The sequence below is a fragment of the Rhipicephalus microplus genome, chromosome 7 (genome assembly GCF_043290135.1).
Source record: "Rhipicephalus microplus isolate Deutch F79 chromosome 7, USDA_Rmic, whole genome shotgun sequence".
NCBI classification, from domain to species: Eukaryota; Metazoa; Arthropoda; class Arachnida; order Ixodida; family Ixodidae; genus Rhipicephalus; species Rhipicephalus microplus.
This window is the reverse complement of record NC_134706.1, coordinates 38,665,505-38,689,776: the sequence shown is the minus strand read 5'-3', so window position 1 is coordinate 38,689,776 and position 24,272 is coordinate 38,665,505. Positions and strand designations below refer to the sequence as shown.

The 24,272-nt window shown below is 46.5% G+C and overlaps 2 protein-coding genes across 5 annotated transcripts in view; both read left to right on the top strand.

The window, feature by feature from the left end:
* The window catches only part of Atg18a (Autophagy-related 18a), a 34,900-nt gene extending 30,563 nt beyond the window's left edge, over positions 1 to 4,337 (top strand). For 3 of the 4 annotated variants that reach the window (XM_037431148.2, XM_037431149.2, XM_037431147.2), the window contains one exon: positions 3,650 to 3,988. Coding sequence is in view for 2 of the 4 variants with exons in the window: in XM_037431149.2 (XP_037287046.2) it covers positions 3,650 to 3,669 (20 nt within the window). In the remaining 2 variants the exon portion in view is untranslated. Of the gene's footprint in view, positions 1 to 3,649 lie in introns of all 4 variants that reach the window. The other variant, XM_037431150.2, reaches the window with a different exon arrangement.
* Positions 4,338 to 6,038: 1,701 nt separating this feature from the next.
* Positions 6,039 to 24,272, top strand: part of Npl4 (nuclear protein localization 4) — a 38,732-nt gene continuing 20,498 nt past the window's right edge. The window contains exons 1-9 of the mRNA XM_037431491.2: positions 6,039 to 6,183; positions 6,361 to 6,441; positions 6,606 to 6,718; positions 7,526 to 7,717; positions 8,280 to 8,328; positions 8,445 to 8,533; positions 9,613 to 9,916; positions 14,269 to 14,427; positions 15,935 to 16,061. Of these exons, the coding sequence (XP_037287388.2) occupies positions 6,181 to 6,183; positions 6,361 to 6,441; positions 6,606 to 6,718; positions 7,526 to 7,717; positions 8,280 to 8,328; positions 8,445 to 8,533; positions 9,613 to 9,916; positions 14,269 to 14,427; positions 15,935 to 16,061 (1,117 nt within the window). The 5' untranslated portion in view covers positions 6,039 to 6,180. The remainder of the gene's footprint in view (positions 6,184 to 6,360; positions 6,442 to 6,605; positions 6,719 to 7,525; positions 7,718 to 8,279; positions 8,329 to 8,444; positions 8,534 to 9,612; positions 9,917 to 14,268; positions 14,428 to 15,934; positions 16,062 to 24,272) is intronic.

The following is a 24,272-nucleotide window of genomic DNA, read 5'->3' as shown; positions in this document are numbered from 1 at the left end:
CTGGCCATGGCGACGTATTGAGTCTATCACATTGATTACTTGTTTCCCATAACTACTGACAAGTGCTAAATGTAATACATTCTGGCAGGCCAGCTGGCTCATCACGGTTGAACGTTCTTAAACTGCGTGAAAAGACACAAGTAATAAACACTTGGGACAGTATGAATACTAACTGCCCAATCTCTCTGGGATAGTTGGCACTCTGCGCTCGTGTTGTTCTGTGTTTTTGACTTGGTCTTTTCGCACAGTATTAGAATGTTTAAAAGTGTTGAAATTCATATAATTGCTCTTGGAAAAGTAGCTTATCACAGCGGATCTACTCCACTCAAAAGGCTCCTCTTGATATCAGCTTTAGGTATAATACGTTACCAGCTGAATGATGGAGGATCAATGACGGAGGGCAAACAGTACCACATTTCGTGCTCGAATCATGTGTTGCATGTTAAATTGTAAATCGTGGCCCCACGAAAAGCCTGCTGAGAAAAAGCACATGCAGTGCAATAGAGGATATCTAAATTCATGTTTCACTTGTTCTATATGAACTCTTCTGGTAATCTTAAAACTGCTAACGCACGACAATTTAATTTTTGCTATTGTGGCAGTCATGCCTGCGAATTCTGCAGGCACTTTCTGCTTCTGGTTTAAAGCACACAAACTGCAAACAATTTCTTACGCCGTCAGCACAACTGCACTAAACCTTCCAAGCGTCATTGTTCATGAGAGCTTGCAGAACCTGGGTCAGTCCAGCGCTGTGCACGTGCAGTTTCATAATGTTTAGAGCTGACAATAAGCAGCGTAGTGCATTTATGCCATTCATCGTTTGTTGCACATGAAAAATTGCTTAATAAGAGCATGTGTACTAATTTTTAAAAAATGCTCTTTGCTAAGGCTTCCTCCTAAATGCCAGTGCATTCGCTTACTCATGTGGTCACTAATTCTTGTAGCATCTCGCTAGAACATCTGCTAGCTAGTATGTCTCCCCTAATCCTGTCAACTATGCATTTAAATGAAAATCGCACAAGACATGGCAGCGTGGACCATATTACATTGTCATGTTTACTAGCACAGTCGATCTCTCTGACGTGTTATCACTGTCATAGTAACAATAGTGCGGAACAGTCTCGTGGAAGGGTATATTCCAAGCGTACCATATCAGTTGTGTTTATTCATTTGCAAAGTAGCATATCTAAAGTTTATCATTCTGAATACTGACAAGACATTGCCCACCGCCGTGAAGTAAAGGTTATGGTGCTCAGGCCTGCTAACCTAGAGGTCACGAGTTCGACCTCGGCCGTGCCGGTCACATTTCGATAGAAGGGAACAGCCAGGTGCCTGCGGACTGTGCGATGTTGCTGCACGTTAAAGTCAGATGGTCCAAAGTTTCAGAGCATTGCACCAGGACGCCCTTTATAATTTAACGCTAGCTTTGGAACGTGAATTCACTAATATTGTTATTACTGATGAGAAATCCCAGTGGAAAGTTCATCATTGCAAGGGGCGTTCATGAAGCTCAAATTATTGGCATGAAAACTGAAAGGCCAAGAAACAAAGTTTGAGGCCACACTTACTGTTTCACTACCTGATCGTCTCCGAAAGTAATCAGCTTCTGCCAACAATGCACGTAGGCCCTTGCACTAGAACTCATCTTCTTGATAGTTCAGAAAGAGCTCAACTTTAGCGACGACTTAGTCCCAGGAATGTTCCCACGCGGTGTGCTCTTCATGTTGGGGCATGTTGGGGGAATAAGAAGAGTTCATTTGGTGCAAGGTGTGGTTGAGGTAGCGGGTGAGGCAAAATTTTTTGGTCTAGGGCTGCGCGATTGCTCAGTTGCTTGTGTAATTGCCTAAACTTTCCCCGATGGCGCTGTCATTGCTGCTGTAGTGGTTGTCATGTGGCAATACAAAGCATCAAACTATTATGTTTAGCCGAAACAAGTAGATACTCGTGCATTTGGATGCTCGTCATGTACACCTTTCGTAAATATCACTGATGATGCGAACATTACGAGCGTCCTTTGCACACATGGTGCCAACAACATATATGTCAAGCTTCAGTGAGTACCAGAGCACATTTTATCATTACCATCCACTAAAACCACCAAGTAGCAATATTCCTAGAGATTTGGCAAAGGTGAGTGGTGCAACTAATCTGGAGACACAAGCAACTCCATGCTTTGAACCGCGAGGGCTTTCAAGGGCGGTCGTGAGTCGTTTGATGACAGCGTGAAATCAAGGGCACTTCTGGACATGCTAAGAAACGGTGGTGTCACTGTCAGGTTGGTTCTTTCCAGTGCGTGGCCACACTTCGTTGTGTGCAAGTTGTATTCCTCAGTCAGTCCACCTTTGCGTAGAATTTATTTGCAATGTACCGGTGTAATTTGTTCAGCTTGACACTGCGTAACTAGAATGAGCAGTTGCACCGGGGCAAGCCTGCAAACATTGTGGAGGATGCTACAGGCTTGGCACCTTTTCGCTGAGTCATCTGGCGACAACTATATTTCAATCCATCTCAAGCCTATCCAACAGGGGATGCTACCTTGAACGTTGCCCCGCCGCGGTGGTCTATTGGCTAAGGTACTCTGCTGCTGACCCGCAGGTCGCAGGATCGAATCCTGGCTGTGGCGGCTGCATTTCTCATGGAGGCGGAAATGCTGTAGGCCCGTGTGCTCAGATTTGTGCACGTTCAAGAACCCCAGGTGGTCAAAATTTCTGGAGTCCTCCACTACAGCGTATCTCATAATCATATGGTTGTTTTGGGACGTTAAACCCCACATATCAATCAATCAATTACCTTCAGCGTTTTCTTATTTTACCACATTGTTAAGTTGATGGTTAGTCTTTTGAGCCGTCCGAAAAATTGTCGCAGCAGTGCAAGGGAAAGAGAGTCTGAGCTAACAAACATGCCAATTCCTCAATACAGCAAAAATTCGAGACCATTCATAATTTGAACCCTGAGTTAGCACACTTATTACTTTGGGTTGCTTGCAGTAACCTTGCTCATTGCTCAAGACAATGATTTGTTTTTGAGTCGACCATAACACTGTTGGGATTCTTAATTTCTGTCAATGCCATATGACCTGAAAGCATTCTTTCTTCTTCGTATCCGTGAACAAATGATCACAGGATTTTATGTTGCATGGGCTCTGGACACGCGAATTCTTGCTTTGACAAATCTTGGGGCTTCTAGTTTAATGGGTAATAGGGTAGGTCCAAAGAACTAGTAGTCTTCTACTTTTGATTGGGTAGTACGCTTCCAGGTCCATCGGTAACTCTGCTTTCTTTTCTTTACAAATCTCCTGTCCCATAAACTTATGTCGCTGAGTGTGAAAACGGTACGTACAGTTGGCATCAAGAAAGTACCACCATGTCTGAGAAGATTGAATTTTCAGGTAATTTGTCATTGCTTTCAGGCTAACTGTGCAGTATAAGTTGTTAGAACATTTTGGAACAAGCCAGAAATATAAATTCAAGTCTGCCTTTGATGGGAATATTTGGCCTTCCATCTACTCCTGTATTCTCCTTAAACTTTTGACACTCACGGTATACCTCCTTGTTGGGCTTTGTGCCATCGGTCAGTTTTATTGACCAAGTACGAACTGTCACGGACTGTTCTCCTGACTTTCTTTTTGTCCTCAACCCCAATGACACAGATTCATCTAGCGACAAGTGAAGAGAAACTGAAGTGAAAGAAGATGCGGCAATGGTCACCGGCGGCACCATAGTACCGGCTCGATTCGGACACACCAGGGCACTGTGCACGACTCCACCGACAGCTTGTGCACCGTTGTTTTCGTCATCTCCAGTTTTGTGCAGAGGAGCGTGCGCAAGTGGCAGTGGGGGCCCTCAGCACTATTCGGTGAATGAGTCACCAACTCCGTCGGAGATTTCAGTAGTCCTTTCGCAAGCGATTGTTTGGAACTTCCTAACTTCTGCAGCCTAAAGAGGCGTCATCTGCTGGACCCCAGTCGCAGAGGACGAGCGTTCTAGAGGACGGCAAAAGGACGAAGCATCTTTGTTATTTCTAGTATTCTTGTGTTGTTCTTGCTCCAGCTGACAGGGATCAAGTTTTGCTGGACCCCTTTTTTTTTTCCTCGTTCTCTATGAAGTGAGTGTGTGGTGTACACATGCGTGTGTGCGTGCGTGTGAAAGCCAGAGATGACTTGGATCCAACGTTTGAGACGGTGTGGTCGTAGCACCTTTTAGCCTTTGTGTGCAAAATGAGTGTGAAACCATTAAGAGGAGTCAAAAAGAAAGTGAATCGGCACCACGACGTCATACCTGTGGTTAGGTTCAAGTGTAATGTGTGTTTTATGTCTGTGCAAATGCAGAGTTTTTTGAGATTTACACTCCTCAGCGCTGCTTTTGCTCGATTCTGAAGCTGTACATACGGTGGGCCAACACGTCTTTTTGTATCTTGTTAAGCCTGTAAGTACATCTTCGGTCAGTGTTGGCAGACGAAAAAAACAATAAAACTGTCTGAAAATTTTTAACTCTTGCTTTTTCTTTTGTTTTTGTTTTGTTTGCTGTATTGGAGCAGTGCAGCGAGCTGTGCGTTGTTGAAATACGAGCCACCCGGCAATCGCCTAAAAAGAGCGGCAAGATTCAAGACACCAAGAAAGTCCCTAGTGCAAATTTAGACTATTTCCTAAATAGTTGTAAAAAATTGTCCACAAAAATAATCAATGGGATCGTCAGGGTGTGACAGTGTGCCAAGTGATGTGGCAAGCTGCCAAGAATCATGCTAGTGTTGGCAAAAATGTCATTAAAGTTGATCTGCAAAATGTCATCATGCAAAGGTCATTGGAATACTGGAAAGGTTTGCCAGTTTGTTATTAACTGTTCCTTAGCTAGGCGTCTAAGAAAAACCGTGCAGATGTGTATACAACAGCTTGAGATACCATGAAACTGGATTTAAGTAGGCTGCAATTATTGCCTAAACAAACAAAAGTCGGGCAGTGCAGTTGCTGCAGGAAATTGTCTACAAGAGTGCGGGGCTGTATGGGACCATACCAAAGGGGTGACTTGTAGGCGAATGTGTCCTGGTAAATATGTTACTCTCTGGTAATCACCGTTACTAAACGGTTTGAACGTAAAGGTCAGTGATCGAGGTTGCTGCAACAGGTTAATGTTGGTAATGATAAATGGTGATCTACAATGTTAAGTTGTGGCTAATGGGTCTCGGGGAGTGATGGTGGATTGCTGTTAATGATGGTTAGTTGCGGCTACAATTTAGACTGCTAATGTTTCCACGTGTGCAGTTTGGTCCTCGTTTAAGGTGAACACGTCAAGCAGGACGCTGGATAAGCTTATGTCCTGTATACAACTCCAAAAACATGTTTTTATCATAATTAGATGTCATGTAACGACCATTTCCTTGGTGAAGTATAAATAACGTTCTATAGTTTTACCAGCTTGAGTATTAATTTGGGATCTATCTTGGTGCGGTCAGCACAATCTAGCATCTATCTATGATTAAAGAATGGCGACAAGACAATGGTAAAATGCTAGTGCCCAATCAGGTTGTTGTTTTTTCCATTGTCAGGCTGCCTGACATAAGGGTATCTAGGGGATTTAGAGAATTCGGTTTCTCTTGACCTTATTCGTGCTCATGATGAAACTCAAACAAGTTTCTGAATCAGTATCGCATTTTCGAAAGACTGATACTTCCTTAGTGCGCAGAGAACGTTTCGGAAAGAAGACAGTTAGGACAGCCAGGTTAGAATACATACTTGAATCAAGTATCGGTTTATTTTGCAGGTATCTGGTTGTGAGAGAACACTGACACTATTTGGAGAATTGGCCAAGGTCCCATGTACCACTACGCTGGCCCTGCAATGAGTTGAGTTGTCATTTTCTCGCCTTTTTTTTTTTTTTAGAGAATCAACCAAAGACCATGTGCGTAATTCTCGTTTTACTCAAAAATTGACATTGTTATCGGCCGTTAGTGAGGCGTATTAGTTTCGGTTTCTTTCTCGCCTAGGTGGCAGCACCGCTCGCCAAACATCTGACAGCATCTGCGTCCGAGGGCATCTAACATGGCCGCAATGGCAACTGGAGGTAAAAGATGAAATTCATCGTGTTCGCATCGGTGCGCCGCGTCTGACTCATCATCATTTGTTCGAGGGGTCGACCGCCGTGTTTTGCAGCCGCAGTACTGGTGCCCGATACCAGTCTACCAAACATGGTCAGTGTGCTGGGATAAACCCGTCGACGCGAAGGACGTACTCAAGTCCGAACCTTGTAGTCGCGTCGGCTGATTCATTGGACTGTTGTAAATACTGGTGTATTCGTTTCGGCGTCTCGCCTGTCACCTTTCTAAGCGGGTGTCTTTCGTTTCAAAGTGGTTGTTCCTCATTCGCAGATATTACGCGTTCAATCTCCCGAGGGTACGAAGAGGGTCGAATGCGAAGCTGGCGATACGGCGGCTGTTCTTTACAACAAGGTAATCAATTAAGTACACGCTGTAACAACATTTAACCGTTGACTGTGCCGTCTAGCAAGGCCAGAGTTCTTTTTTTTTTTTGGACGTCGCATGCAGTGCATTCGGCACGGCTCAAATGCAGAACAAAAAAAGATGATCGCTTTTGTCTTTTTTGTTTATCACAGATACAGAGTGCCTTCAACTTGCCCGATCTGTTGTGTTTTACCGTCTACAAAAACAGAGAAAAATCGAGCCCTGTCCCCTTGCAAAATACCCGGCTGTCCACGTATGGGTTCAAGTATGTTGATACGTTTTTTCTAATTGTTTCTTTGTTCGTTCAAGTCGAAGTAAACGTGTGGAGCTGACCTTGCGTTATGTGTGTGACGTGAAGTCAACGAAACCAAAGTATTCTTGAGTAAACTCTTTATCGAAAATGTTGTATTTCGGAAGCCTTCACGAAGTATTACAACTGCTTTTCTCGGTATGTAACAGCCTTTTACGTGTGTTTTGTGCGTGGGCAAACCATTTCGTGGGTGCACATATTTCTAACGCACAAATGTGTTTAGGCATATATTCTGCTACGTGTTTCAGACGTCTGTTAAATATCTCACTGTATGCGTCCACGTGGGCTAGCGAGGCATTGTTTGACTGATTTTGAGCAGCTGTCATGAATGCGTTGGAGCAATGCTAAAAAACACTCCTTTTCTACTCCCTCTAGTACAGTGACTCCTGTGTCATCATACTCCGTTCACAGTCGCGTCAGGTGTATTACATTGTAACCTTGCTGACTGTACTCCTTCCGTGTTCCTCGTGCTTCCTGGTCAGTCATTTCTGTGCCATTCATCACGTGCTCTGTACCAGGCAGAGTGCCGTTTTGCGCACCAGAAATGTCAATCGCTAACCGATTTCAGTTTAAGATTTTTTATGACAGGCATTTGTGCCAGAAATTCGTTCATTTACACTAGGGACCTATAGTGGCTTGTTGATACTGTAAAACATTTGCCAGTTTGGGGGCAGTATTAGTGTTGCTATATATTTTGTGTTCACCCACGCGTGAACTGCAGATTTCCACTGCTGCGTTATTTTACTTCTTGGTTTGTTCCAGGCATGGGGACATGCTGTACTTGGTACCCACGAACCAGGCCGCACAGGTCAACGCTACCAACGTCGGCAATGGCACGTTAGAAAGGAATGCCAGTCCCGCTCCTGCTGCCCCTGTTCCAGTCGCTGAAAATGAGGTGGACGTTTTTCTGTCCAAACAGTCCGGCCTGATCGACCGGCCACGCGATGACAAGCTGTGAGTGTTTCACAAGCTTCAAATGCCTACTGGTCCTAGTATGGGTTCATGTGCATTGTGGCGAGGACACAATATTGCAGCATGCTATAGAGTAGCATGCACGAACCAGCATTTGCAGATCACTGTCTTTTAGTGTGATTCATTCAACGAATGAGGTGTGTGCATTTCCTGCCAACATCTTGTAAAGGAATGGTACGACATCTACGTATATGCGATCACAAGAAATATGAGCGGGAGCCTGGTATGAAAGCTCGGTTGTTGCACTGTTAGTGTAGTTATTGTGCATATGGTACTGTAATGCATTCATTTGTCAGTAATTCAGCAGATAATGAAATTAGTTACTAATCGGTACTCATTACCGTTTGCCTGTACATACACTCATGCCTCATAATAACAAAGTTGCATCTTACATGAAAATGGATTGTTGCAAACATGAATTGTTTGTAAATTACCTCGACTTCGTTATCGCTATCGGGAAGCTAAAACATTCGCACTGCAATCGTGCACTTAACCACTGCTGCTAGTTTTCACCTCTTTGCTTTTTCTTTCTTTTTTTGAAAAGATGCCATCATGGGGCCAATGCAAAATGCGTCCACTGCACCCCCTTGGAGGTGAGAATTCAGTCATTGTCCTTATGCTTTTTGCTTCTATTGCGTGCGTGTGTGAACAGTCTCCATTTCTTTGTGCTGCCCTTAGCTTGTTTGTTTAACATGTAAATTTATTTCAGCCTTATGACGAGAACTACCTGCGGGAACACAGCATCAAGCATCTTTCTTTCCACTCTTACCTCCGCAAAATCACTGGTGGCCTTGACAAGTGAGTTATGTGCAATTACTTCATCTGCTGCCACCTGTATTTCTGTTAGGGCTAACTCTGAGAAGATTGCTTTGTTCAGTTAGGGCTCAGGTCTATCCTATTTGTTGTGTTGTCATTTCCTTCAAAACTCTTTGTTGTTCTTTACTTCCATCGGTTCATGCGGCCCGGATGACTCGACAACAAACAAAGCTTTACCTGTCCCAAGATTGGGTATTCAGCCTTGCCACAACATACTGGTGGGGAGGAATTGTATGCGTTTACCACTAAAATATCAACTTTCACGTTGAATTTCGTTCAGGGTTATGAGTGTTGCGTAGACTGGTGATGTCTGTGTTATGAAAACCGTAGCATTGCAGCACAAAGAAAATATTGCGCTCTTTCAAAAAAAAAAAAAAGTAGTGTGGCATTGCTGGTTGTGAGAGATTTGCTATTTACTAATAAAACTGAAAAGATTGAGGAGAGGGGGTGGAATGTGTTGCAGTCTGCATTCCCACACGAGACAGGGCATGCGTGGAAGAACTTCAACAAGTGAAAGAAAACAAGTAGAGCTGTACGAATAGCAAAATATGGGGTGCCAATTGAATCAAATAACTTTCTTATATTCCTCAAATATTTTTTTGAATACTTCAAGGTGCAATTACTGAAAAAAGCTGCGGAGGATCCCCAAGCATGTTTCGAAATATATTCAAAAAGAAAAAAAAGTTTAGTTCCACAACAGCACAACATTTTCGGTTCATTGTAAAGAACTTTTCTTAGTTTTCGAATTTCTATCTTTTGCCTAGATCCCTCGTTAATAAGCATACTAAAAGTAAGTGTTGGAAGATCACTTCAGGACCTCCAGTTGGCTGCGTGTGCAGTGTTGCTCCAACATCCCTCCCCATTGGTTCGATGCTCTCTCCAGGGGGTTGTCATCTGCTGCTTTGAAAAATTCAAACAGTTAATTGTTTTTCACTAGTTTCTGCCTGAAATGAAGGTTGTATCTACTGAATTCAGTGCCCATTCATTTAGTTAAGCTAAAGATCTCCACGGCAAGAACTTTCTTCACTATCCCTTAAACATCGCCATTTGCCCTTCCGCAGAGGCAAGTTTGCGGGGCTGGAAAACATCAGCTGCAAGCTGCGTGCGGGCTGCCGCGACCACGCGCCCTGGCCAAGGGGCATCTGCACTAAGTGCCAGCCCAACGCCCTGACCCTCAACCGGCAGGTGTACCGGCACGTCGACATGGTCATGTTCGAGAACCCAGCCATCGTCGAGCACTTCTTGGACTTCTGGCGAGAGACCATGCACCAGCGGATAGGTTTCCTGTACGGCCGGTACGAGGCGCACAAGGACGTGCCCCTGGGCATCCGCGCCACTGTCGCCGCCATCTACGAGCCCCCGCAGGCGAGTGCTTGATGTATAGCCGCATCTTTACCGTATTTATGTGCGCACAACCCGCACCGAAAACTTGAAAATGGATAGTACGCGGGCTTTTTTCTACAGTGCTGCTTGACAGCAATGCATGTTGTGCCGTGAAGCCCCTTAACAGTGCAGCGAAGGCAAGCTTTTAGAAATATGTTCAGTTAAACCTGGATATAACGAAATTTATAAATTCTCAGAAAAATTCGTGATAAAGAGGATTTCGTTATATGCAAGTTTAGTAAAAAAATTTGAAAATAAACGCCCAAATTAAACAAAAGGGGGACTGAAGGCAGAGCTAACCCCAAACACTTATTTTACAGTAAATGAATTGCGTTATTATTGCGATAGCAACTATACTGACACTCTTGGCGGGTTTTTGCTGTTCCGCAATGTTCCGTAACAAGTCCTAATTGATAACACGCCCCCGCGCATCATAACTTTCACGAGCGAGTAAAAGTGCACGAGCGCTGCTGAAGCAGAGATCAGATGAGTCAGCCCATCCCTATTGACTGGAAAGTGCATAACATCTCCCGCGACTTAGAACTGTTGTCGAATGCTTAAACAGAAAGTAAACCACCTGTCTTAAACAAGCATGAAATAACGCAGGGGGAAGGGGGGGGAGCCGCTCGAGTAGCAATAATGAACTTGGACTTTAAGAGCGCGATCGCTGGTGCGCTTGCTATCTCGGCGAGTATTAGTGTGGTTTCAACATGAAGGGACTGTCTGAAAAGAGCGAGGTTATCTTTGTGCGCCCGGCAAACCCAATCACTCCGGTCAAAGTCGAAGGCGTTCGATTCTCCCCACTGAAGGATAAGCGCGCGCGCATGAACATGTAACCCCCCCTCCCTTTTCGCATTCGCCGGGCAAAGTTTTTTTCGTCAATTGTCATATATATAAGTACGTTTACATATAGGTTGAATGAAGGCGAAAAAAAAAAACGGCTGAGACTGTAGGTATACATAATTGCTATCGCAATAAAAAAAAAAGCTAAGCTGAAGGTCATCGGGGGACACGCCATGCGCGTGCAGTGAAACGATGCACGTGCGCACGGCATCGAAAACGAAATATGAACAACACAGAGACAGACACGGACATCGCAGAAAACTATTAGATAAAGCGCCCTCCATATGCAGCGTGGCCCCATATATGTGATGCCGATTGAAAGCATGGCACTGCCAACGCGCAAAAGATTTTTTTTTTTTAAGAGGCGAAGCTCCTTAAGACCTCACGATGTCCGCCGTCTCCCGTCTGTCCGTAACACGTCATCATGTGTCTGACATTTCTGAACCATTTTCCATGTAACCTTCAACTTATAAGCAACAGAGGGTGTTGGTGGTAACTGTTTTGCATGTAACCTTCAACTTATAAGCAACAGAGGGCGCTGTGGTTAATTGTAGATGTGATGGCACTGCTGTCAACGCTATATATATATATAACCACGTTCCATACCACACATTCATTGCTCTCATATGGACGAAGACGAACGCAGGAAAGTGCGACGTGCTGAGTATCAGCGTCGCCGTCGACGGGAAGCTACCGCGGAGACGTAAGAGAAAGAAACAGATGCAAAGCGGCGACGGCAACAACAAAGTTCTACACCACAGGCTAGGGCTAAGGAAACAAAGGCTAAGCGGGAAAAACGCCAAGCTGATGCGCAGTTGAGACAACTTGAAGCGGATGCAAGGCGGCAATACCGACAAGAAGATTCTACACCAGAGACTATAGCTAATGAAGCTGTGATTATGAAGTCAAAACATAACCCGGAACTCGGAGCCTCATATCAGCTATAAAGAAGAATCACCGCTATATCACAACCGGTCTCAGCACTATCTCTTTGAATAAAAAAAATATATAAGTATCACAACCACAATACAGTCGAGCCCGCTTATAACGAACCTGAGCGTGACGCGACATCCGTTCGCTGTATCCCGAAGTTCGTAGTAAATGAAACACAGCTTTTAAAAAAGTTGCGAGTGAAAACACAATCTTTTTTTGGCCCAAAAAGTCCGTGATGCACGTGTTTCGAAGAGCAGAAACGATAAGGGCGGTCTCGAGTTGATTTAAAACGGCAGGCTGCTCGTTCTCCGAGGCCCGTGGCATAAGCTGCATGAGGCGCTGGCTCCAAGCTTCGTCGTTCTCGCAATCCGATTCCTCCAAATCGCTCTCGCCACGTACTTCATTCACAATGCCCCAGTTCGTGCATGGTTCCACACTGTCGGCATCATCGGCCGTAATTAAATCATCGCAACAGATGTCGCACCCGCTCTCCCAGATCGGAGTCGACAACGCGCTGCCACAAATGGCCGCCGCAGTGGTCCTGTTCGGAAGCTTCAGGCTCGGCATCGGGCCTGACGATCGACGAAGTCGGCCTCGCGAAAATAGTTTCGCGCACATGTAGCCGTCACCGCCGCCCACGAAATATTCACCATCTCCACAGATGAATACTGGGACACCCGAAGCGGCAAATTTGGTGCCAGGTGGTCAACAGCTATGAGCAAGCGCTTCGCAACGCGGCACCTAACACGTAGATTACACTTTCGACGTTTTGTTGAGCGGCACGAAAAAGCGTGCTAGTCCTCCCGTCGGCCATCATGACCACACACGCACACCAAGAGCGAGCAAGACGCGCACACGCGTGGAACAGCTCTTGCCGCGTTTCCAGTCGGAAAACGAAACTAATTCGAGCCAGCGTGGCGGGCGTCGCCGAGCAATGGAGACGAGCGAAGGGGTTGTGATCAAGAGAGGAGAGCAGACTTGCGAGAGAAGGGCAAGGAGTTGCGATAAAGCACGGAAAAATAAAAGATTCCTTCCTCCGTGCGATAAGGAGAGGGGAGGATGCGGCGCGAGGGCGACCTTGAAAACCAAAAGACGGGAAGGGGGCAGGTTGGGTAGCTTGTTTGAAAAGTACGCAAAACTCGCACGTAGAAAAAACTTGAAAAGAGTGCCAGCGCGCGCAGAAGTCAAAACATGGCCGCCTCGTTTGGTGCGCGCGGCGGCGTTCGAAGAATCGGCGGCCGTGATCAAAAAATCGTTTTGTTGCGCCGGCGGGTTTGCGTGGCCTCACGAACTTCGATATTTTGCAATTCATTCCGCGCAAATTAACAGCCGTTTTTCGCGCTTCCACACGTGCGCGGAGGGCATGCTGAGCCGAGTGCAAAGTGAACGAGAACAAGTCCTAAACACGAAACCAATCGCAAATTATCAGAGTCAGTGGGGTAGCGTACGCGCGTGCATTAGACGCAGACTATCGGATACAGTCGGTGGTTGACGATGTTGGCGAATGGTCTGGTCACTCTAGTCCGGTGACGCCAACGACAGTACCAGCAATCAAAAACAGGGCACGTGGCCGACCAGTCTTTGAAAGATCGGTGGCAGTGTGAAAACACGGGCATCGTCTGGCGATGCGGGGTGCTCAGAGTAGTGGGGGGACAAGGAGGGGTGCGTAACAAAAAGCGGTCGGGGAGAGCAGCAACTAGAGGGGCGCGGAGGCAGAATCGGCGTTTAGCAATAAGAATGTATGGGCACCTGGCCGATGCCTGATCGGTGGTCGAAATTGGTTTTCCGGGAAGTCGGCAGACCGCTGACTCCGTTCGCTGTAACCAATCAGCATCGCTCGAAGACGTTCGTTGTAAGTGCCATTGAACCAATGTATATTTTGACGGTCACACGGATATTGTTCGTTTTTAGCGAAAGTTCATTTTAAGCGGGGCCGTTATATGTGGGCTCGACTGTAATCACTTCCGAAAGCTTCGCCCCATAGTTATCTTCAAGCAGCATGAAATGCAGTGATTTTTTTTTTTATGAGTGGGGGGTGGGGGGCACACCAGCGCATGCAACCGTGGCGGCGAGAACGAGGGGCAACGCCTGCCCGCCTCACCCGAACGCGGGCCGTGTAGCCGCCGCCGAAGCTTCGGGGCAGCCGCGGAAGATGCATGATCGTAGCAAAATGCCAAAATGCGGAGCAAGATTTCTAGATTGTCCATGGGGAAAATTCGTTACGTCAAGATTGTCTCCCGCAGTTAGTTTGTTACATAGAGGTCGCAAATACGTGTGCTTCTATGGAGCGATGGCGGGGAACAGAAAAACTTCATTACATGGAGCTTTGTTATAAGCAGCTTTAACCATAATTATTTTTTCAGGCTGCACCCACACTTACCAGTAAGTTTTCTAAGATCTTGTGGTGCTTGACTTTTCTGATTTGATGCGGGAACATTTCAAAACTTCGATGTCGGTACCCTGGATTCCACTACCATTGCCTGCTTCGTTACTATACTGTAGCTTCGTCACCTACATTCCCGGAATTCAATAACAAATGAAGTATCTGCTGGGTGCAGGAGAGCACGCCAGACGCAATCAAGCTACTACCAGATGAGAAAGAGCAGCTCGTGGAGGAGCTGGCATCTCGGCTCGGATTGGTTCGTGTCGGATGGATCTTTACCGACCTCGTGCCCGAAGACCTTCAAAAGGGAACCGTGAAGCACCTCAGAAACATTGTGAGTCTTGTTTTGGTCCACCCTTTTTTTTTTGTCCGTAACACTGCTGTCTTCGAGATTGCACGTGGTGTCTTCTGCTGCTTCATCAAAACATGTAAATGTCTTGGGGTGCAACATTGGCTCGTATCTCTCTCAGGAATTACGAAGTAAACAAGGGGTACTGGTTTGCGCTAGTTGATAAAAATCTGTGATACAGTTAGTACTTGCACTACTCTTGAGAACATGTTTTAGCCCTCTCTCTTTTTCCTAAGAGGAGCGCAAGTAACTACGGTCGATCCTGGATATATATCAAACTCGAATATATCGACATATTGGCTGTGTAAAACAGTTAAGAAATTCCCTTGAATTTCTTATGCAAAAGTATGGAACCGGTGCACTTGTGTATCGAACTCCTGCACAGCAGGATATCCGTTACATCTATTGGTGCGCTGCACCGAAGACCACAAAAGGCATTTTTTCTAGCATATATTCATAAATTTTTTGCTGTGATCTGACAAGTTCTGATCCCTCTTCGTGCATAGGAGACGAAAAGGTGGTGTTATATTATCGCACTGATCTGCTTCAATGTGCAGCGCTTGCGAGTGTACCTGTATGTATTGTGTGCGATCTGCAAGTCTTAACGCACGGACACCAAAATGAGAATGCGAAGTGACTTGGCGATCTCGTTGCATTGTTTGCATTCCCTTGTTTGTAAGCTCATTATGGCATGCGAACCTGAAAAGGATGGCCTTAGAGATGTGCAACCTTGTGACGTATATTTATGGTTTTCGGCATTCAAACGCATGTCTCGGCGGCTGCGCATTTTATAGCTTTTCGCAACAAAGCAGCTGTAAGCAGCAGCTGCCAGCAACAAAGCCACAAGTGACATACATATTGCAAACGTGTCGACAGTGGGAACTCGGCATTGTCTTTCGCGCCTCGTGGGTTTGTGTACTTCTCGCCTCATTTCTGATAAATCCTCATTCAAGAGTTGAACAAAATGTTGACCCGCATGTAGCGATAAAAATTATCACTGGCGCCTGAAGCGAGGTGAAGACTAGCAGGCCGGGTGACGACTTCAGGTGCATCATGACCGCTGACAACGGGGCCGCAGTGAATTCGGCGACTTATCAACGTTTCCAGGCACCATCTCGGACACTGAAAGACTTCACCGATGCAGATGACGACGTAGTTCTTTTTGACTGCACCGATACTGAAATAATGGCTGCTGTTGCTTGGAAAGTATGGCCATGTGGTTATGAATATGCCAAGGCTTATGCTGCTACCACCAGCTTTTTTTTTTGCAAAGTGCTAGACTTCCGTGTACGTACAGTGCAATGACAGGGCACGTTAAAGAACACCAGATAGTCAAAACTTTCGGAGCCCTCCACTATGGCATCTGTCATAGTAATTGTATCGTGGTTTTAACACATAAAGCTTCAGTTATTATTATTATTTATCATTGTTAGTACAGCACAGGTGCAAAATCTCATTATGTCGTGGTCGGCCGCTTTTTTTCTCCCTGTAGGAGTCGTGCTTCCTGAGCGCGCAGGAGTGCATCATGGCCGGCCACTTCCAAAACAGCCACCCGAATCCCTGCCGGCTCTCACCCGACGGATACTTTGGTTCTAAGTTCGTCACAGTATGCGTCACAGGTAGGCACTTTGCCTCTTCTTCACATTCATGTCACCTAAAACCACTCTCAAACACATGTCTGTTACATGTCAGCACATGGCGTGCCCATTCCTATGCATACCCTCTCTCTGTATTGGAGTGCGATACAGTGTTGAGTACATGCTGCGGCGTTGTGGCTTTTAGGTGTGGTTAGGGGGAGCTTTAGCTCTTGAACAGTGTGCATCGCTCAAACTCTATATACAGTGTAGACCACTTATAGCGTAACCGCTTCTAGTAAAGAACTGATTACAATGCGGTCTTTTTCGACTATCGTTCATCCTCCTATGCAGTTACTTGCGTGTAAGATGCTTCTTTGTTATAATGAGATTTGAGTGTATAGTGTTGCGGACTGGGGTTTCGCCTAGCGCATTCCCGCTGAAGTGGGTTGCCGAGACGTCAGGGTTACATCGGACTCAGACTTCTGTGGTAGCGTGGAGCAACTCCGAGTGGAGGAAACGATGCTGACAAGTTGGGGAAACGAGGAACAAACACATTTACTGGCACTTTTTTACAACTACCTATTTACACATTGAAGGCTAGAGTTCCGCAAACCACGAGCATGGTGGATGAACTGTTAAACCATGGTTCGGAGCGACTTCCTGCACTTTGCAGCGTCGCTTTAATTAAGCCCTGTCAGGCTGCTCCTCTTTGATTGAAATGCCAATCACACATATGACACCACCCTCCATGGCATCAGCCAATGACACACAGTGCCCGAATAGTCATTGCACTTGCTGACGCAATTTTCGTCTGGTCAGTTTAACCCAAAGGAGGTGTAGTGGAGTTCTTGATGAAGCAAGCTAGCATATGAGTGCTTACTGCCGTCTTACCCTGGAAGGGCTGCAAAGGATTAGCGACTTAATCATTTAGTCAGGACCTGCGAGGTCAGTTGGCCGTGTTGCCTCCCCAGACATGCTATCATGGAAGAAATACCTGTAAAGACGTTCGCTCACTGACTGTAGTAGCTGCCACATTCTTGTTGCTTCCTGCCACTTGACACTCGTTCCAAGAGAAAGGAACGGGGGGCTTCAGGTCGCGGGAACGTGACTCGGCTATGCTTTTCATGGACAGCATATCAGCAACAAACGAAAGTCACAATAGCTATAGCCTTCTGCAGTGTGTGCTCGTGCCAAAGAGAAGTTTTGTTTTTGTTGTTATTCGAGAGCCTTGATGATCATTTCAACACAGGCATAACCGCATGTAGCACGGCCATCTCTAGCGTATTAAGCACACGCTTGGGCCAAAAAAAAAGACTGCTTTTTTTGTTTTTTTTAGTGGCGTAACAATAGTATTAAGTGCCAAGTGCTTTAAAAACCTTGTACACACAAACCTCGTTGTAACAAAGTTAAAAGGGGAGCCACAATTATTTCGTTATATCCATTGTAGCAGTTTGTGGAAATGTATGCTCAGATGGGCGCACACCTATAAGCATGCAAAGAAAAAATCCGCCTCGCAGATATTTTACTGACAACTCAACAAGTTTTTATTATCTTCTGCACTCAAATAGTTTTTTTGAACAAATGATAACTAAAAATATTTTTTTATAATTTATAATTGCGTATAAAACGAAATGGGTTTCAAAGCACCAGGTCGTTTTGATATGGCGGCTGACCGTTCGCATAGCAGATGACACTGTTGTCTGCTTCTGCGTCATGACTTTCCCCCGCTCGTTGGAGCAGCTCCCTGTCTCAATTTCTCTCGTTTACATATAGTGCAATGCAGTAAACTACTTGCACAAGTATCTTGCATACTCACTTTAGTTAGTGATGCCACATACCGTAATTACTCGAATCTAACGCGCACCTTTTTTCCGGTTAAGCGAGTTCATAAATCGCATGCGCGTTAGAATCGAGTACGAAAAAAAAAACTGAATACGGTCATTCTATTGCCATCGGCATTTCCAAAATGGCAGCCCCCTGCGTGCGTCGACATGGCGCGTCGGCCATTTCTGCCTATATGTTTCGTACGTGTGCTGAGGAGTTCGTCATCTTGTAGTGCATTAGCATCGACGGCATGGAAGGGCTGACTCCGAAAACTCGACGAGTGCACCGCGATGCCGCTTTTAAGGGGGGATGCTACACCTTCCAAAAACTCTTTTATTTTTGCGAGTACCTCAGTCAAATTTGGAGAGCCTATGTAGATTTTACTGCTGATTTCAAAAATCTAATTCTTTTTTTGCTGTGACAATTAGTTTTAAAGATATAATGAACTGTGACTTTTTCAATTAAGGCCTAATTAGCTAATTAACTGTAACTTGGATATTGATGTGCAACCTATAGAACCAATTCGGTATGTTCACTGTGTGCAATAAAGTATAAATCATTGTTCTGGGCTATTTCGAAGCAAAGTTGTGGGATGTTGAATATGACATGAAAAATTTCCCCATCTACACTTGAAACAAAAGATCCATTTAGAGAATTTTCTCCAAAAATTATTACAATAAAACTTACTTTACGACACATCCCCTGCATTTATCTTCGAAACAAAAAAGAAATCGTAATGATAACCCAGATAGAACAAGAGATATTGCTCCGGCATAATGGGAAGCACATGAAAATTGTCGTTTTGAGAAATCGAGAAAAAACGTGGGCACACATTTTTATTGCAGAAGATGCAACAAGACAACCTCAAAACGCATCAGAAGCATAGTCTGAATGCATTCTGTGCTCATGCCTCCTCTTCACTAGCTTCCGGAGTTCCAATGAGGCTGTTCTTTTCTTGTTGGAGACAATGCTGCGACGGTGGTCTTTTTCTCTCGCTCTCCTGGCACCAGTACTTGTCGCATTCATGTCCATTTCACCTAAGATTGCCGTTGCAGAATTCAAATTGCCCGTGTTGAAGCGCAGCACTGCTTCTGCAACAGCTGCTTCAACAGCGAACAGGGACGCATGGTGCTCCTTGGGGGCCAAACTCCAGATTACCGAATGTAGGCTCTCGTTGGAGTTCTGCGTTTTGCCGCGTTCGCACCTCTGAAGCAGGGCTCTTTCCGAAAGCCGGGTATAAACCGGTAGTAATGCCTCTGCCACGTCTTTCGGTAGATTGTAGGCATGCCTGGGGTCAGGCTCACCCTTTGCTTTTGCGGCATTGTGCCGACACCATGAAGTTTCACCAGCTGGGCACAGACTGTGGTCCGAGCATTCATCAGTGGAGGTGACGTGGCGGTATGTGGCCATCACAGCCTTTTGCATCTCGCCCACGTCACCTTCATGCGATTTCAGAGCCCGGCCATAATATGTGCTCAGCCTGGTGATCAGCTCACCTGTGAGCCTGCCTTTCCCACCAAGGCCTCTTTTCCCATCGCACTTTTGTTTCAGCACCAGGTTTCTCAATGCGGTGCCCATCCGTTTCTGTACATGATTAATACAGTCTTCCTTCTGCACGTCAATGTAACCATACACCTTGGCGTCTTGTATGGCGCAAAATGTCCTAGAGTCTCCATCAGACAGCATAGTTGTGTAGCGCAGGCCATGGCGTTCAAGCGACCTCTGAAATAGAATTAGAGCCGCCTCCACTTCCATTTGCCCCGCTTTGCTGTTCGTATTTTTTTGGCATTTGTGGTTAGCCTTCCATTCTTGATAGCCCTCACTACTAGGCTTTGGGCCCACCTCGCAGCCTAGGCAAAAGTTGGAAAGAACGACGTAGTCCAACACGTAGCCACTAAATAATTCGATAACTGTGCCCACGCCGATGTGGGAAGAATGGCCTCGCGTCTTCCACGTGCCGTCGTAGCTAACGGCAAATGTTGCCCCGGTGGCCGAAGCACAAGTCATCATAAATTGTTCTAACCTTTTCCGCACATTCGCTCATAGCGGACTCAGCCGCTCGCGTTGCAGCGGGTGCCAGCGTGTTCTTCAAATGCCGCTGAAACATCTTGTGGTGCATACCGCGGTGTGAGATGCCCATTGTTGCGAAAATATCGTTCATTTTCGTTTGGCCGTTGCCGGTAGCCACCATCGCCCTCGAAGCGAGAAGATTTACTTCAAACGGATTGCACGTTTTCGTGCCGTTCGCGCGGGGCGAAGTCCATTCATTCGCGATCTCGCCGCACCTTTCACACTGCACTAGCACTTTCACGGCAAGTCCGTAGTCCCGATCCCCTCTGACGATCGTAGCCGGTCCGTGGCAGGCTTTGCAACACAAGGCACCCATTATCGCGTTTAGGATATCTAGATGCATAAGCAGATAAGGAGCAGCGTGGTCCGAGTCCTGTGCGGTTGCCTCGCTACAACTCGCGGTGAAAAAGTCAATTTTCCGTGCAGTTGCTGGCGCCGATGAAAGCCGGTCGAGCGTCGCTTTCTCCCGGGCATGATTTTCTTCAACTTCGGCGTTTGTCACCACCTTGGCGTCGATTCGTAGTCGTCCGGAGTTCGCTTCACCGTCATCGTCGTCGGAGGCAACGCGCTCGGTCGCACCATCGCTGAACGGCCGCGGAGCGTCGACACATCGTTCGTCGGAGTCAACCAAGGGCTCTGATGACTTCGTAGACTTTCTTCCACGACCTTTGCGTTTCCTGCGACCAAATGCGTGCACGGTCCGATACTTTTTTGCGTTTCCAGGCATGGCGATACGATCAGAAGCTTCAGAGTGCTTTGCCGATTTCGAGGCGTCACAGCGGTAACCCTTTCAAAATGGCGTCGGGTCGCGTATGCAGGCGCAAGCCGCGAGCTTCCAGCCAACCAGAAAGCGCCATTTCAGTCACGTGCGCCGTTTAGCCAATGGCAGTGAGCGCGGCTCTTCGTCTTTGAGGCCCCGTTTTTCGAGCCGGGGAAACGCTCAATGTTGCTTACTGAATAAAAAAAAACAGCTGAAAACGCGTTCTTTCAAACAAGACCAAAATGGCGCCGATCGAGCGCGTAGTTCCCGCGTATCGTAGAGCCGAAACCTGCACTATTCGCCCTCAATTTAAAGGGCAGGACGCCCGTTTTCGGTTTTTTAAAGTTGAATAACGATAAAAGTTGATGGTATTCGGCTATGAAATTTTGTAAATAGGTGCGCAATGATGTCGGGAACGCGAAAAGAAGGTCCGCGAAAACTCGATTTTTTGGCTGATTTTCGGTCCCGAAGTGCCGTGTCCCCCCTTAAAAGCAATGTCATCGCATGTGTAGAAACGGACAGAAATCGGGCCACATTGCGGTCGTTCCGAGTTCCCGAAACGTGCGTGCGGGACTGGCGGAAACAAAAGCAGAAGATTGTCGACAGCAAAGCTTCACGCAAATGCTTCAGTGGACCACAGCAGGGCCACAAATTGAAGAGCTGCTCGGCGAGTACCGTATTTACTCGATTCTATCGCGCCCTCGATTGTAACGCGCACCCGATTTCTACCGCGGAAAAAAAAAAAAACGTAAGACATCGATTGCAACGCGCACCCATTTTTCTCGCTGGCCTGCACGATCACACCACTCGAAAAAACGACTCCTTTCGGGAGCGTCTTCCATTTGAATATGAGGTACGGGCGAAGCTTGTGCCCATCTGATGTGTAACAGAGCATTGCCGTCACTGTAGTTTTACCGTGGACCGATGTCAGCACGCGAACTTGCTTCGCCCCCTTCTCCTCGACGGTTGTGGTGCCAGGCATGTCGAAGTAAAGAGGCGTCTGATCGGCATTCCCGATTTGCCCAAGCACGTAGCCGTTGTTGCGCCGCAAGTTCAGGACCAACCTCTGAAAACTGTGAAGCTTTTCATCGTACTCCTCCGCAAAACTTTTCGCATATGCATGTTCCCCTTCGGAGGGAAAAGCCTTTCCTCTTCATAAAGTTAGTTAGCCAGCACCTGCTCGCTTTAAACTGGCTCCGCATTAGACCTTTTTCTAAGACTAATTGCATAGCCCGCACTTGGAGCAGTTCTGTCGTCACGGGCCGCTGTGCCGCTCGCTGCTCAAGCACATACTCGCCGAGCAGCTCTTTAATTTGCGGAAACCGACCCTGCTGTGGTTCACTGAAGCCTTTGCATGAAGCTTTGCTGTTGACAATCTTCTGCTTTTGTTTCCGCCGGTCCCGTACGCACGTTTCGGGAACTCCGAACGACCGCGATGCGGCCCGATTTCGTCCGTTTCTGCACACGCGATGACTTTTCTTTTAAAAGCGGCATCGTGGTGCACTCGAGTTTTTGGAGTCGGCCCTTCCACGCCGTCGATGCTAATGCACTACTAGATGACGAACTCCTCAGCAGACGTACGAAGTGCCGCACATGGGAAACACATAGGCATAAATGGCCGACGCGCCATGCCGACGCACGTAGGGGGCGGCCATTTTGGATTAGCCGATGGCAATAGATTGACCGTAATTTTTTTGTTCGTACTCGATTCTAACGCGCATGCGATTTATGAACTCGCTTAACCGGAAAAAACGTGCGCGTTAGATTCGAGTAATTACGATATGTGCTTGAGCAGCGAGCGGCACAGCGGCCCGTGACGACAGAACTGCTCCAAGTGCGGGCTATGCAATTAGTCTTAGAAAAAGGTCTAATGCGGAGCCAGTTTAAAGCGAGCAGGTGCTGGCTAACTAACTTTATGAAGAGGAAAGGCTTTTCCCTCCGAAGGCGAACGAGCATATGCGAAAAGTTTCCGGAGGAGTACGATAAAAAGCTTCACAGTTTTCAGAGTTTCGTCCTAAACTTTCGGCACAACGGCTACCTGCTTGGGCTAATCGGGAATTTCTATCAGATGCCTCTTTACTTCGACATGCCTGGCACTACAATCATCGAGAAGAAGGGGGCGAAGCAAGTTCGCGTGCTGACATCGGCCCACGGTAAAACTACAGTGACGGCGATGCTTCGTTACACGTCAGATGGGCACAAGCTTCCCCCGTACCTCATATTTAAATGGAAGACGCTTCCGAAAGGAGTAGTTTTTTCGAGTAGTGTGATCGTGCTGGCCAACGAGAAAAATGGGTGCGCGTTGCAATCGATGTCTTACTCTTTTTTTTTTTTTTTTTCGTGGAAACCGCGCGTTACAATCGAGGGCGCGGTAGAATCGAGTAAATACGGTACACGCTGAGCGAAACGACAACGCTGATCATGCAAACTTGCGGCAATAAATTGTTTTATTGCAAGTCAATCAATGTTTACATGAAATAAAAGTCACGTAGTAACATTTTAGCGTGTATAGCAGTGAAGAATATGCGTGCATTAGCGTTCATGTACAAACAAGGTACGTACTGCGCCTAGCTCCAACGCAGATGCCCAGAGCACAGAAGCTGTCCAGCACTGGCTGATATATCCATCACACTCCACGAAACGTTTGCTGCCGTAAGTAAAGGTATACTGATAACGTTCCAGCACTTCTGTAGCTGAAGATGTCGTAACACCTTGTATATAGTATTCGGACACTTTTTGTAATTAACATCAACGTATCCGCGTGCCTTTCACGAGCAGTGTGCCACGACTGTTAGTTTTCTGGTCCACGCTGCCATTTAAGTTGCGTCACTTTCCCATTTTCCAGGCGTTTTCACCACGCATGCTTCTGAATGCCTAAAATTTAATGAGAAACGTTTTTTTATGCTTACTGTTTTCAAGTCTTATAAATAAAATTGTCAGAAAAAAATACTTAGATGGCGTTCATTTGCCGTCGACGGCGGTGCGCTGTCATCGTTTCGATGGTGGCGATGCCTCAAAGCGCGGACGCGAAGCTCGCAACATGCCACGAGCCTGTCTCAATGCTGCGTGCAAAAAAGGGAAAGAAGAAAAAAAAAGAAAAGACGGTGGCGGATTGTTTGCTATCTCTCAAATGCCAATCTGCGACCCGCCTGTGCCACGCTTCTCCCTTTTCCCTCTCTGGACGTAGAGACCCTTCTCTTTTCAAGGCGGCACGTGGAGCGAGAGGGGAAAAAGAAAGAAAGCTGTCACAGAGAGTTGGCTCTCTCTGTATTGCCGATCTGCATCTCTTTGCGTGGAGAAGCTCCTCCTTCTCGGTGCAGAGGGTAGCAGGGGAGACGCAGTCATTGCCGTCGTCTTTAGAGAGTGTTGGCATTAGACTTAGCCGTGCGTTACTATGCTTTGCAAACTGCTTGCGAAATCGATTGACTCGCTGCAAGGCAAACGTGTGCAACGCTCATGACCGATTGCTTCAATTAATGACGGATGTCCTCCGATTTGTGAATGAATGTAAGTCTTCTGAAGTTTCCCCATTGCATATTTTTAAATGAAAGGAAAATTGCTTTGCATCAGGGCGCCGCTTCTCGGTCATGTGACCCGCT